This window comes from Ambystoma mexicanum, chromosome 6p (assembly GCF_040938575.1).
Source record: "Ambystoma mexicanum isolate Mex_15411 chromosome 6p, UKY_AmexF1_1, whole genome shotgun sequence".
Lineage (NCBI taxonomy): Eukaryota > Metazoa > Chordata > Amphibia > Caudata > Ambystomatidae > Ambystoma > Ambystoma mexicanum.
Window position 1 is genome coordinate 95,050,250 of NC_090935.1, and position 15,334 is coordinate 95,065,583.

The 15,334-nt window shown below is 46.8% G+C and overlaps 1 protein-coding gene across 2 annotated transcripts in view; it reads left to right on the forward strand.

The window, feature by feature from the left end:
• SPAG8 (sperm associated antigen 8) overlaps nucleotides 1-15,334 on the forward strand; it is a 419,928-nt gene that overhangs the window by 194,968 nt on the left and 209,626 nt on the right. For both annotated transcript variants that reach the window (XM_069626773.1, XM_069626774.1), the window contains exon 2: nucleotides 4,833-4,928. In XM_069626773.1, coding sequence (XP_069482874.1) covers nucleotides 4,833-4,928 — 96 coding nt within the window. The remainder of the gene's footprint in view (nucleotides 1-4,832; nucleotides 4,929-15,334) is intronic.

Genomic DNA, 15,334 nt, shown 5'->3' on the forward strand with positions numbered 1-15,334 from the left:
ATTGGTGGTTGCAGGTTTTTCTGGCCTTTTGTCTTGTCATGAACTAGGTGGGCCGGGGGGGTGCCCCCAGGATCCCGACTCCTTCTTCAGTAGGACCTGTCACTCGGGGTCTTGCCCATGCACGCCGTCATGCATAGAGGGTAACTTGCTACAGCATTTGTGCTTTCGCAGGCACCATACTGGAGGAAGAATTAAAAGGTGAAGAGAATCCACTTGCGTTTTTGTTGTTAATATCTGTCTATGATAAGCGGTTGCTCTTGGCAGTATTATTAAGGCTGACTTAATCGAATACCTCCAGGCCAACTGTCATTTTAGGATGTGCTGGTAATATTGATGTTTAATCTAATTGCAAGATGTTAATATGGCAGCATGCTGCCCATGCTACTAGTACGTGCCAACTTTTCATTAGAGTCAACAACCGATTAAGAAGGATTAGGAGGTGGGGAATGTGGAGTGAGTATTTATCTATGACAGGCGGTTGTGCCAAGACCCATCGGTTGTAGTCAGGAAGACAGCATTGCATTGCTATTTAGGCTAACTTAATGGAATAGCTGCATTCCAATTACCTTCTTAAGAGATGCTAATAATCCAGATGTTGAATGTAATTATGAGATGTTAGTCTGGTAGCATGCTGCCCCTGCTCTTAATGCGTGCCAACTTTTCATTAGGACCACCAACCAAGAAAATACCTAATAAGGGATTGATTGTCTGAAATACATTGTAATCAGGTATTCTACTCAAATAGTAGTAAGGGATAGACAGTTAATTGGTTTGTTCAGACCTCTTTGGTCAGTCTTTAGGCGAAGGATCCTCCTGTGTTCCCTTTTTAATAGGAGAGATTGTATATCTCCACCTCTAGGTGGAACAGTAACATTTTCTATGATAATCCAAGTCAGTTCATTCCGGTTATGGCCTTTTGTCTGGAAGTGCTCCACCAGGGGTGCATTGGCCCTTTTTGTGAGTATACAGGATTGTTGTTCCTCTGTCCTTTTCTTTATTGGTCTAGCTGTCATGCCAATGTATTTTAGATCACATGGACATCTGATGAGGTCAATCACATTGCTGGAATTGCAGTTTGTGAATGTGAGTTGTCTCTAAGGTGGACCTACAGGTTAAATGGCATACTGAGCACAGACCAGATGGTGAGTGACCTGCTGGTTTGGACATGTTTCAAATGGTTGGTGGTACAGTTTTCCCTGAACCCAGATAGTACAATCGCACAAGGGAATCTTTGATGTTTCTCCTAATTTTAATGGCAAAACGAGGGGAGGCAGGGGTATCGAGCTCACGTTCAGGATTGGCCACAGCTTCAGTATCTCTTTTTTTACTTGATTTGTCCGTGTTGAATAGCTTAAAACAGCTGTTATGCAGTTCTCATGTGTTTGTTCTCACGAGTTTCTCTCTAGGGTGGTTTCACAGGGAATCTCCTGTGCTTGTTTCCTTACATGCCTCAAGAGCTTTCTTGGATAGCCCCTTTCTTTTAGTCTGTTTGATAGGGCTGTTGGTTGTGCAAATGAAGGTAAGACAGTAAATAAGTTGAAATATTGACAAGTTGCTGCTTTCTTTTTCTATCCACTTTTAAATAAGCAGCATATCAGCATTGACTAGGGTCAGAACTCAGCACAGACAGGGATAGTTGGTTCCTTCTCTGGCCTCTTTCTCTTTGCCCTGTCTTAATGTTGTCTGTTGATAGGCCCAGGCATTTTTGTCATTGGTCACTTTTGCTCCTTTTTTTCATCCAACATTTCTGTGTTAAACATTTGTCTATCACCTCTGTATTCATACAGTGTTACATTCTCTATCTGTTGAATCTTCTCAGTTCTTTCCACAATGGTGGGTTTTGTACAGTGTTTCCTTGATAGTTCTTTTGAAGATGGTGTGTTTTGATTAAAGTACATACATTTTAAAAGAACCTTGATTGGACATTCCCTTTATTTTGGACTGCGTTGCTGTGTTGTTTGGGTCCCTACTGGATCACATTCACACTCCTCTTGAGAGCATTCCCTTCCCTCGGCCCGTATTACTACAAAAGGTAAAGGCGGTATATCTCTTAATTGTGCCCGTTTTACCTTTATGATTGTGTTGGCCTTTGGTTTGTAGAAGTGTGACGACTGAGTGGGCATTTTCACCTCTACTTATCCTTGTACTCCTGCAGAGCAGAATCCAATTTGTCGCATGCCACCATCTTACAACACAGGGGGAGAAAAAGGAAAATAGGGAGGGGCAGTTTCGTTATTTTCAGTAAAATTACATTTTGCCCCTTCAATGGCCTACATTTTTGCAGGGTTATTTCCCCGTGCACCGGTCATTGAGGTTCAAAGACAAACGTATGGAGCGCACCATTAGATGCACCAGTGGAAGAGACCATCGTCACAGTCCTCTCAATTGTTGACTGTCTGACACTGATGCTGTTTGTTACCATTTGGATCTCTGTTGAGTTGTGTGATCTTCTCCCATGGTGTCATTATTGTGTGTATTTTACATTAACTGGTTTCTAGAGGAGCCAGCTGCATGTCTCTGCAGGAAATCATGTCCCCCTACCTCTTATATGAAGCCTGAGATCATTCACTGTTTGACACCATCAGTTGTGCCAATACCGCAGCGTATATTTGAAAGAAGGCACCCATTGAGACAACCCTATTGGATGTAAATTAGCCTGTGACATCATAAGAGAGTATGAACGACGTCTCAGGATACTGGCTGAATAGGATGTGTGGATCCTACAGAAACTAATGACAAGTAAAGAATCAAGAGAACTTTTAAATATGAAAAAGAAGATTACACGTGCACAAAGTGCTACACACGATCAACCGTTCAATAATTGTACAGATGCTGAAACGCAAGTAGATTATGTCATCATAGAAGCTGGCTATATATAGTGAATAGAACGCAGGCGGAGCCACCATTGTATAGAAGCTGGACATCGGTATCCAAGACCAATGAAGAGGAAAGGGAGAATTGTGTTGCAGCAATAATAAGCTGAATTTGTGGAGCTGCATGGCTAGGTTGTCTGGCCTGGAGTCAAGACTGAAGCAGCCAAGGTCGGCTATCTATTCTGGAAAGGAGTGAACATGTGAAGGATGAATCATCCCTTGTTAAGGTGCAATGAAAGAACACCAAAAGTGCCAAGTTGTATTCATTTAAGACATTTGAAACCTGCAAAATGGACCAGATCGTGGTCTTCTGTCACGTGAGCCAAGAATAAAAATAGAGTTGAATTTGGAGTCCCAGAACACAATAGTGAGTGCCTGCACTCCCATGTATTTTCAGAGACAAGGATACTTTGCAAGGCCAAGTTCAAAGACAATCTTTATGGCAGAAGGCTTTGGTAATGAGAGATGCTCGGCTAATTGGGTGGCGAGGTAGAGTCAGGCCCATCTCCTTGCACCTGGGTCTGGGCTTACGTGCTGCTAAATGAACCAAATGTTCCAGACCTGGCACAAGCGTGCCAACCAATTGTAGTAGTCCATATAACGAAGGATCTTATAGTTTAAGGACAAATGAGAAACCACGTATCTAATAATTTTAAAGATAACATGTTTTGGAGGATTGGCATATATAGTCATAAAAATATCTTAAAAAACATTTCAGACATGATTATCAATCATACCATTCAGTCATCATTCATATATTCTAACAGGGGAGTTCTAAAACTGAGGAAAAAACTTGTGCATAACAGTTAATCAATGTATGCAATTTAGACATTGGAAAAAGACATTAGATTTTCCTTAGGCAGTCGACATATGTTTCGGCCCATTATAGTGTACCACTTATGTCAATGGTGGTCACAACAGTAAGTATCGGGCCATCTTCAGGACAACAATTACTTAGTGGTAGATCAATCTTGTTCCCCATTAGCACACAAACACATCTACAAAAAATACATAAGTGTACATATATGAGTTATTTTAAACAGATTTGCTTAGAAAAAGAGAAGAAAGAGAAAATGTATATCTCGACTGAACTGAATTGAGTACGATGGCCAGTTTTATTCTAGACACACACACTGAAAACACCTGGTCCATAAACTATAATTTAGACTATTGAGAAATGACAGACTTTTGGGTGTAGCAACAAGTTAGGCTGCCCTTTCCTAAAGGGCCATAAACTCAGCTTGTTAAAGTATTGAAGACAGTTTCTGTATGCTTAGTATCCCCCATGTCACTGCTGCTGTTTCTCGGCAAGGCATGATGAGTGGGAAACAGGGTAAGACACCTTGCAACAGCACCACAATGCCTCTGGGCTGCTAGTGCGCTTTACAAATCTTAAAAATGAATAAAATATGTTGTTACATGGCCAGTTATTGTTTCAATTCGTTTTTTGGCGAAATGATTTTTTCAAAATACTCACCAAATATTTTAAAACTATATATTTGGGGGTTTCCCCCCAAATCCCTCCTCTCCCATCATGTACTCCCTATTCTGCACCCCTCCACACTGTATATCCCCTTATCCTCCTCCGCCCCCCCACTCCCTATATTTATCAATGTGTTTTTTCATTGAAACAAATTTGGCAAACAACGAATGGAACAATATTCCGGCGATGTAATAACATCGTACCAAACAGGAACGATGTCGGTGGCAGTCGATCCATTTGCTTCTTCCTGTTTGAGTGTGGCTGGTGTGCGAGTGACAGGGTCCCGGCTGCAGGGTTAGGGCCACTAACAGAGTTTAAAATGGACCAATATCACAGCTGGGCAGGGGGGTTCGCTTGTGAAGGCTCAGCACTTTTGTACCCACTAGCTACCACATCCATTGAGCTCTGTGCCCTAGGCTGATACACGTTGTTTTCAGGTCTTTGACTTGTCCTTTTCTCATTACCTTTATCCACAGCAACAAGCTTCAGCCGCCATGGAGGACCAAGATTTGCAGGAGAAACCCAAGCCCATACCACGCTACAAACATCTACTGGACAACTGGCTGGAAGAGGTAAACTGAGAGGAGGGCCACCTCCCACCTTTCCAAACATGGGGCTCACAGAGTCTGATGTCCAGCCTCGCCGCTCAGTGCCCAAGGCCACGGAGCATAGAGTAGGAGGTAGCTGTCCCGCGCGAGTGCCCTTTCCTCACTGTAAGACAGTCCATCTTCTGTAGACTTGCTCTCTCTGCAGTTGCAGAGTTGGCTTATTTTCTAAGAGTCAGCTAGGTTCACTAGCCTTAAAAGGGCTTCATAAGTCCCACCAATGGCAAGGTACCACCTAACAGCTTCCTCATCTCCTGTTGGTCTACAGAGCAGAGGGTGCTGAGAGGTAAGTAGATACATCACCTCACGTCTAATGGATGAATGGACTTCATGCGCTCTGATGCTTTCCATATCTCATAGAGTGGACAGTGGGGTAGCCGCCTCTGCATTTGTGGGTGCACAACATATTATGGTAAAACCAGATCAGGAGTTTCCAGCTCCAGCTGCCTGAAGATGAGTATTTGTCTTTGATGTCCCTTTTGGCCCTTGTTCTTCTCCTTCTCATTATAACCCCTTTGAGTTTTGGTGCTAGTCTTACTTCTTATCACTGCAGGACCTGGCACTAGTTCTGGCTCTGATCACTGTGGGACCTGCCCCATCTCTTTCTTATTTGACCACCTTCCTGACCAGAACCATGAGCTTCCTGGAGGTGCTACATGAAGGGTGCTGCCCCGCGCCTACTGCATAGCTGCCCACACTTGACTAATGTCATGTCCATCCCACAGGAGTCTTTCTATCATGTAATTGTCTGGATATTATGTTAATACCTATATGCAGGGTTGAGAAGGAGAGAATCCTAAAATCAGACCTGTAGTCTTTCACCAATGGAGCAATTCCTTTATATCAGGCATGCAACTATTTTTACAACCCATGGGACCTGGACATCCCCGAGAAGGTCAACCCAGTGTGAGAGAGGGAAGCGGTGGAACAAAAGCCATCGTCCGGGAGAAGCACCCATAGTTCCTCACAGGCGAGCCGACCAACACTGCCTCCATCTAACATCCAGAGGAAGGGGATCTGGTGTTAAACTGTGACATAGCGTGGGCACATGCCTGCAAACCTGAAGCATTACACATGTGACCAAAGGGGCTAACATGAGAACCTGACAGGAGGGCACGACAGGAACATCACAGGTGCCTGTAAGACACTGAGGAACCCGTCAAGATACAGGGAAACAGGAGCAGAGCCACCAAGGGACTGGCATGGATCCAAAGAGAAGACAAGACTTCCACCTAGAGCCAAAGTGTCCACCATCCACATTTCTTAACTTAGCTCGGGGCCAAGTTGACCGGCCGAAGGAGAACAAATTTTCCCCTTAATGCAAGCGAGAGACTGAGGACGAGTGAGTTAGAAAGAGAGAGGGAACGAGTACAAGAGATAGATAGCCACACGGAGACATCGAGTCAGACTACCCGAAGTAAGGAGGATGGGCGGATAAAGGGCAGAGCCAGCATTAAAAGAGTGATGCTAGTATTGCAGCAGAAGAGCTGGCAGAAACCAGGAGCAGAACTGCAAGAAAGACTGGTGCGAACAACTGTCTACCGCCCAGCCCATTCAACGCCATGCAGTCTGGCATGAATGCTTCTCTACTTGCAAGCCCTTTCAGGCCCATATAGGCTGGCATGAATGCTTATCTACTTGCAAGCCCATTCAACGCCATACAGGCCGGCATGAATGCTTATCTACTTGCAATCCCTTTCAGGTCCATACAGGCCGGCATAAACGCTTATCTACTTGCAATCCCTTTCAGGTCCATACAGGCCGGCATGAATGCTTATCTACTTGCAATCCCTTTCAGGTCCATACAGGCCGGCATGAATGCTTATCTACTTGCAAGCCCTTTCAGGCCCATACAGGCCGGCATGGATGCTTATCTACTTGCAATCTCTTTCAGGTCCATACAGGCCGGCATGGATGCTTATCTACTTGCAAGCCCTTTCAGGCCCATGTAGGCTGTCATGAATGCTTATCTACTTGCAATCCCTTTCAGGTCCATACAGGCCGGCATGGATGCTTATCTACGTGCAATCCCTTTCAGGCCCATACAGGCCAGCATGGATGCTTATCTACTTGCAAGCCCTTTCAGGCCCATGTAGGCCGGCATGGATGCTTATCTACTTGCAATCCCTTTCAGGCCCATACAGGCCGGCATGGATGCTTATATACTTGCAAGCCCTTTCAGGCCCATGTAGGCCGGCATGAATGCTTATCTACTTGCAATCCCTTTCAGGCCCATACAGGCTGTCATGAATGCTTATCTACTTGCAATCCCTTTCAGGTCCATACAGGCTGGCATGAATGCTTATCTACTTCCAAGCCCATTCAACGCCTTACAGGCTGTCAGGAATGCTTATCTACTTGCAAGCCCTTTCAGGCCCATACAGGCCGGCATGGATGCTTATCTACTTGCAAGCCCTTTCAGGCCCATACAGGCCGGCATGGATGCTTATCTACTTGCAATCCCTTTCAGGCCGATAAAGGCCGGCATGGATGCTTATCTACTTGCAAGCCCTTTCAGGCCCATACAGGCCGGCATGGATGCTTATCTACTTGCAATCCCTTTCAGGCCGATACAGGCCGGCATGGATGCTAATCTACTTGCAAGCCCTTTCAGGCCCATATAGGCCGCCATAAATGCTTATATACTTGCAATCCCTTTCAGGCCCATACAGGCCGGCATGAATGCTTATCTACTTGCAAGCCCTTTCAGGCCCATGTAGGCCGGCATGAATGCTTATCTACTTGCAATCCCTTTCAGGCCCATACAGGCTGTCATGAATGCTTATCTACTTGCAATCCCTTTCAGGTCCATACAGGCTGGCATGAATGCTTATCTACTTCCAAGCCCATTCAACGCCATACAGGCTGTCATGAATGCTTATCTACTTGCAAGCCCTTTCAGGCCCATACAGGCCGGCATGAACGCTTATCTACTTGAAATCTCTTTCAGGCCCATACAGGCCGGCATGGATGCTAATCTACTTGCAAGCCCTTTCAGGCCCATATAGGCCGCCATAAATGCTTATATACTTGCAATCCCTTTCAGGCCAATACAGGCCGGCATGGATGCTTATCTATTTGCAAGCCCTTTCAGGCCCATACAGACTGGCATGGATGCTTATCTACTTGCAAGCCCTTTCAGGCCCATACAGGCCAGCATGGATGCTTATCTACTTCCAAGCCCTTTCAGGCCCATACAGGCCGGCATGGATGCTTATCTACTTGCAATCCCTTTCAGGTCCATACAGGCCGGCATGGATGCTTATCTACTTGCAAGCCCTTTCAGGCCCATAAAGGCCGGCATGAATGCTTATCTACTTGCAAGCCCTTTCAGGTCCATACAGGCCGGCATGGATGCTTATCTACTTGCAAGCCCTTTCAGGCCCATACAGGCCGGCATGAATGCTTCTCTACTTGCAATCCCTTTCAGGCCCATACAGGCTGGCATGAATGCTTATCTACTTGCAATCCCTTTCAGGTCCATACAGGCTGGCATGGATGCTTATCTATTTGCAAGCCCTTTCAGGCCCATACAGACTGGCATGGATGCTTATCTACTTGCAAGCCCTTTAAGGCCCATACAGGCCAGCATGGATGCTTATCTACTTCCAAGCCCTTTCAGGCCCATACAGGCCGGCATGGATGCTTATCTACTTGCAATCCTTTTCAGGTCCATACAGGCCGGCATGGATGCTTATCTACTTGCAAGCCCTTTCAGGCCCATAAAGGCCGGCATGAATGCTTATCTACTTGCAATCCCTTTCAGGCCCATGTAGGCCGGCATGAATGCTTATCTACTTGCAATCCCTTTCAGGCCCATACAGGCTGTCATGAATGCTTATCTACTTGCAATCCCTTTCAGGTCCATACAGGCTGGCATGAATGCTTATCTACTTCCAAGCCCATTCAACGCCTTACAGGCTGTCAGGAATGCTTATCTACTTGCAAGCCCTTTCAGGCCCATACAGGCCGGCATGGATGCTTATCTACTTGCAAGCCCTTTCAGGCCCATACAGGCCGGCATGGATGCTTATCTACTTGCAATCCCTTTCAGGCCGATAAAGGCCGGCATGGATGCTTATCTACTTGCAAGCCCTTTCAGGCCCATACAGGCCGGCATGGATGCTTATCTACTTGCAATCCCTTTCAGGCCGATACAGGCCGGCATGGATGCTAATCTACTTGCAAGCCCTTTCAGGCCCATATAGGCCGCCATAAATGCTTATATACTTGCAATCCCTTTCAGGCCCATACAGGCCGGCATGAATGCTTATCTACTTGCAAGCCCTTTCAGGCCCATGTAGGCCGGCATGAATGCTTATCTACTTGCAATCCCTTTCAGGCCCATACAGGCTGTCATGAATGCTTATCTACTTGCAATCCCTTTCAGGTCCATACAGGCTGGCATGAATGCTTATCTACTTCCAAGCCCATTCAACGCCATACAGGCTGTCATGAATGCTTATCTACTTGCAAGCCCTTTCAGGCCCATACAGGCCGGCATGAACGCTTATCTACTTGAAATCTCTTTCAGGCCCATACAGGCCGGCATGGATGCTAATCTACTTGCAAGCCCTTTCAGGCCCATATAGGCCGCCATAAATGCTTATATACTTGCAATCCCTTTCAGGCCAATACAGGCCGGCATGGATGCTTATCTATTTGCAAGCCCTTTCAGGCCCATACAGACTGGCATGGATGCTTATCTACTTGCAAGCCCTTTCAGGCCCATACAGGCCAGCATGGATGCTTATCTACTTCCAAGCCCTTTCAGGCCCATACAGGCCGGCATGGATGCTTATCTACTTGCAATCCCTTTCAGGTCCATACAGGCCGGCATGGATGCTTATCTACTTGCAAGCCCTTTCAGGCCCATAAAGGCCGGCATGAATGCTTATCTACTTGCAAGCCCTTTCAGGTCCATACAGGCCGGCATGGATGCTTATCTACTTGCAAGCCCTTTCAGGCCCATACAGGCCGGCATGAATGCTTCTCTACTTGCAATCCCTTTCAGGCCCATACAGGCTGGCATGAATGCTTATCTACTTGCAATCCCTTTCAGGTCCATACAGGCTGGCATGGATGCTTATCTATTTGCAAGCCCTTTCAGGCCCATACAGACTGGCATGGATGCTTATCTACTTGCAAGCCCTTTAAGGCCCATACAGGCCAGCATGGATGCTTATCTACTTCCAAGCCCTTTCAGGCCCATACAGGCCGGCATGGATGCTTATCTACTTGCAATCCTTTTCAGGTCCATACAGGCCGGCATGGATGCTTATCTACTTGCAAGCCCTTTCAGGCCCATAAAGGCCGGCATGAATGCTTATCTACTTGCAAGCCCTTTCAGGCCCATACAGGCCGGCATGAATGCTTCTCTACTTGCAATCCCTTTCAGGCCCATACAGGCTGGCATGAACACCCATGTACTTTGATGCATTTCAAGGCCAGAGAAGCTGGCATAAAGGCCTACCAACCTCCAAGCTCTTTCAGCCCCAACTACTCTGCCATGAGCACCTGTTTGCCTCAGTGCCCTTTCAGCGCTTATAGGCTGGCATTAGCATTTGTCTAGAATGATGTTGGTCTCTTGTGCCCCATACATGCTGGCATGGACACCTGTGTACCACCCAGCTCGTTCTCCCCCATACAGGCCTGTCTAGCTGTCTGACAGAATGCCATATATGAGGGCAGAGCAGCCTAATGATGCAGGAAGATCTGTCTCTGAGAGTGAGGTCGGCTAATCAGGCCTCCCATTCCAGAACCTTCCATGCTGAAAAGCATAAGGAAAGCATCTCAGCAGCTGTCTTGTACTTTGGTAACATGGCAGTACAAAGTAACATTCCTGCCTACAAACTGATGGACTCCAAAGCGCCAAAAGCCAGGATCCGGAGCCCACTACGACACTCGTCGCTTTTCAGTCCGCCACTGACTTGACCCATCGCCTGCCTGCTCTCCACCTTTTTTGAGACGATCATCACTGAAGACTCCCATTTCACTGTGGAACCTCTTCGATCTGACTCGACCAATTTGAGAGGAAGACTCGAGCCAGCTCCTGTCTGGTGTCTACACCCAATTTCCGATGAATACCACTACAGTGCCAGTGCTACATCAGTGGACTGTCTCAACGCCCGTGATTCACTGAGAACAACCAACTCAAAATGTCTCAATGCCAAAGCAACCCATTTAAAGCTTCCTGTAGCCTTGCTCAACACTGTTCTCCAGGCTCCTCCCCTTTCATACACTACATAGACGTGGGACTTCCTCAGCGTAGTGTTGTATTCCTTTCTCGATGTCTCATAAAGGTGGTACTCTGACCTGTGAGGATCTCTTATCGGAATCTCCCTTTTAAGAGGAAAGGAATTAAATGCTTGAGGATCTCTTGCGTTGTACTATTCTACAACGTTAAGGCCTCAGGATAGTGTTTAGCATAATCAACTATTACTAAGATGAAATGATGCATAGTCTGGATGTTTCTAGAGGGCCCACAATATCCATTTCTATCCATGACCACAGAATGTCAATGATAGGCAATTGTTGTAGGGGCGACAGGGGAGCCGAAGTAGTTTCTATCTTCTGACAGATCTCACATGTCAGTACAACGTTCTTCACAACTGCAAATACCCCTGGCCAGTAAAACTTTGGTGTTATCTGACTTTGAGTTTTCCCAACTACTTGGTGGGCGGTAGTCAAACAGGAGTGGGCTAGTTCTAACACCACGCTCCTGTGACTTTGTGGGACCACTAATTGGGCATGAGGTACCCCTTCTGAACTTGTGTTGCCCCGATATAATAGACCCCTTTTTAAGAAGAAGTGGTGACTGGCTTGATATCGTCCTTCCTCTGGGACCACTTTTGCAAAAGCCCCAGTAAGGATCTGGTCGTTTTGTTGCCAAATGCCAAATCAGGAATGCGATCAGCGTCTTCTATTTCTTGAGGTGGTTTATTTTTTTGGGACAAGTCTGCTTCCCCAAATCCCTGTGTACCTCTAGCTGTTTCCTTGTGGGCAACAACGTCTTGTGGTATTGAGAATAGAGCCTTTTCTAATATCTACAAGGGTGCAGAAGTATGGGTCTGACACAGTGCTGGCATGCTTGTTGCCAAAGACTTTTATTCAAAAGAAAACAAGGGAAACACCTAGCTAGCCCTATTAATTACTAAGAGGGCTTTCCCTGCCGCAAATCAAATACTAAGCACTCTGTCAGGATGTCCGTAAAAGGTATATTGCCCACTGTCCTGTGTCCAAAGCTATTTCAGTCCCTTGCACTAAACTAAGAAAAAACTGTGTGTCTTCTTGATCCAGAGAGAGTCCTCGCTCACAACAGACATGGGTGTGATTGTTCTGTTCTTTATGAAGAACCACTTGGAGTGGTACTTTAATATAAATTCTTGCTCTTTAACTGTTCTTCCAAAAGTATACAAAGCACCATTCTCAAATGTCCGAGCAGAGTCCCTTTCCCTTTTCTTGTCTTTAATTCCCAAACGTACTGTTAAGCATGGTTCACTATCCTGCCAGACTTACCTGTAGATGGTTTATCACAAAGCACATTTTCCTTGTATCAGGAGGTAAAGTCTCGTCCCCTTGTTTCTTCCTCCAACTCAAAACTGTAGCGCCAAGTGTGGTGCTCTATCCTGCCAGACTTGACTATGCATTTCTTCTCTCTTCATATGGGTCCCAGGCCCCGGTGTGTTGCTTTTGCGGGTACTCTACCCCTGCTTCATTCAATGTCTAACTGAACAGATCTGGTGTACTCTGCTGCCAGACTTGACTGTGCATCTCTTCTCTCTTCATATGGGTCCCAGGCCCCGGTGTGTTGCTTTTACTCTACCCCTGCTTCACTCAATGTCTAACTGAACAGATCTGGTGTACTCTGCTGCCAGACTTGACTATGCATCTCTTCTCTCTTCATATGGGTCCCAGGCCCCGGTGTGTTGCTTTTACTCTACCCCTGCTTCACTCAATGTCTAACTGAACAGATCTGGTGTACTCTGCTGCCAGACTTGACTATGCATCTCTTCTCTCTTCATATGGGTCCCAGGCCCCGGTGTGTTGCTTTTGCGGGTACTCTACCCCTGCTTCACTCAATGTCTAACTGAACAGATCTGGTGTACTCTGCTGCCAGACTTGACTATGCATCTCTTCTCTCTTCATATGGGTCCCAGGCCCCGGTGTGTTGCTTTTGCGGGTACTCTATCCCTGCTTCACTCAATGTCTAACTGAACAGATCTGGTGTACTCTGCTGCCAGACTTGACTATGCATCTCTTCTCTCTTCATATGGGTCCCAGGCCCCGGTGTGTTGCTTTTGCGGATACTCTACCCCTGCTTCATTCAATGTCTAACTGAACAGATCTGGTGTACTCTGCTGCCAGACTTGACTATGCATCTCTTCTCTCTTCATATGGGTCCCAGGCCCCGGTGTGTTGCTTTTGCGGGTACTCTGCCCCTGCTTCACTCAATGTCTAACTGAACAGATCTGGTGTACTCTGCTGCCAGACTTGACTATGCATCTCTTCTCTCTTCATATGGGTCCCAGGCCCCGGTGTGTTGCTTTTGCGGGTACTCTGCCCCTGCTTCACTCAATGTCTAACTGAACAGATCTGGTGTACTCTGCTGCCAGACTTGACTATGCATCTCTTCTCTCTTCATATGGGTCCCAGGCCCCGGTGTGTTGCTTTTACTCTACCCCTGTTTCACTCAATGTCTAACTGAACAGATCTGGTGTACTCTGCTGCCAGACTTGACTATGCATTTCTTCTCTCTTCATATGGGTCCCAGACCCCGGTGTGTTGCTTTTACTCTGCCCCTGCTTCACTCAATGTCTAACTGAAAAGATCTGGTGTACTCTGCTGCCAGACTTGACTATGCATCTCTTCTCTCTTCATATGGGTCCCAGGCCCCGGTGTGTTGCTTTTGCGGGTACTCTGCCCCTGCTTCACTCAATGTCTAACTGAACAGATCTGGTGTACTCTGCTGCCAGACTTCACTATGCATCTCTTCTCTCTTCATATGGGTCCCAGGCCCCGGTGTGTTGCTTTTACTCTACCCCTGCTTCACTCAATGTCTAACTGAACAGATCTGGTGTACTCTGCTGCCAGACTTGACTATGCATCTCTTCTCTCTTCATATGGGTCCCAGACCCCGGTGTGTTGCTTTTGCGGGTACTCTGCCCCTGCTTCACTCAATGTCTAACTGAACAGATCTGGTGTACTCTGCTGCCAGACTTGACTATGCATCTCTTCTCTCTTCATATGGGTCCCAGGCCCCGGTGTGTTGCTTTTGCGGGTACTCTACCCCTGCTTCACTCAATGTCTAACTGAACAGATCTGGTGTACTCTGCTGCCAGACTTGACTATGCATCTCTTCTCTCTTCATATGGGTCCCAGGCCCCGGTGTGTTGCTTTTGCGGGTACTCTACCGCTGCTTCACTCAATGTCTAACTGAACAGATCTGGTGTACTCTGCTGCCAGACTTGACTATGCATCTCTTCTCTCTTCATATGGGTCCCAGGCCCCGGTGTGTTGCTTTTGCGGGTACTCTACCCCTGCTTCATTCAATGTCTAACTGAACAGATCTGGTGTACTCTGCTGCTAGACTTGACTATGCATCTCTTCTCTCTTCATATGGGTCCCAGGCCCCGGTGTGTTGCTTTTGCGGGTACTCTACCCCTGCTTCATTCAATGTCTAACTGAACAGATCTGGTGTACTCTGCTGCCAGACTTGACTATGCATCTCTTCTCTCTTCATATGGGTCCCAGGCCCCGGTGTGTTGCTTTTACTCTACCCCTGCTTCACTCAATGTCTAACTGAACAGATCTGGTGTACTCTGCTGCCAGACTTGACTATGCATCTCTTCTCTCTTCATATGGGTCCCAGGCCCCGATGTGTTGCTTTTGCGGGTACTCTACCCCTGCTTCACTCAATGTCTAACTGAACAGATCTGGTGTACTCTGCTGCCAGACTTGACTATGCATCTCTTCTCTCTTCATATGGGTCCCAGGCCCCGGTGTGTTGCTTTTGCGGGTACTCTACCCCTGCTTCACTCAATGTCTAACTGAACAGATCTGGTGTACTCTGCTGCCAGACTTGACTATGCATCTCTTCTCTCTTCATATGGGTCCCAGGCCCCGGTGTGTTGCTTTTACTCTACCCCTGCTTCACTCAATGTCTAACTGAACAGATCTGGTGTACTCTGCTGCCAGACTTGACTATGCATCTCTTCTCTCTTCATATGGGTCCCAGGCCCCGGTGTGTTGCTTTTGCGGGTACTCTACCCCTGCTTCATTCAATGTCTAACTGAACAGATCTGGTGTACTCTGCTGCCAGACTTGACTATGCATTTCTTCTCTCTTCATATGGGTCCCAGGCCCCGGTGTGT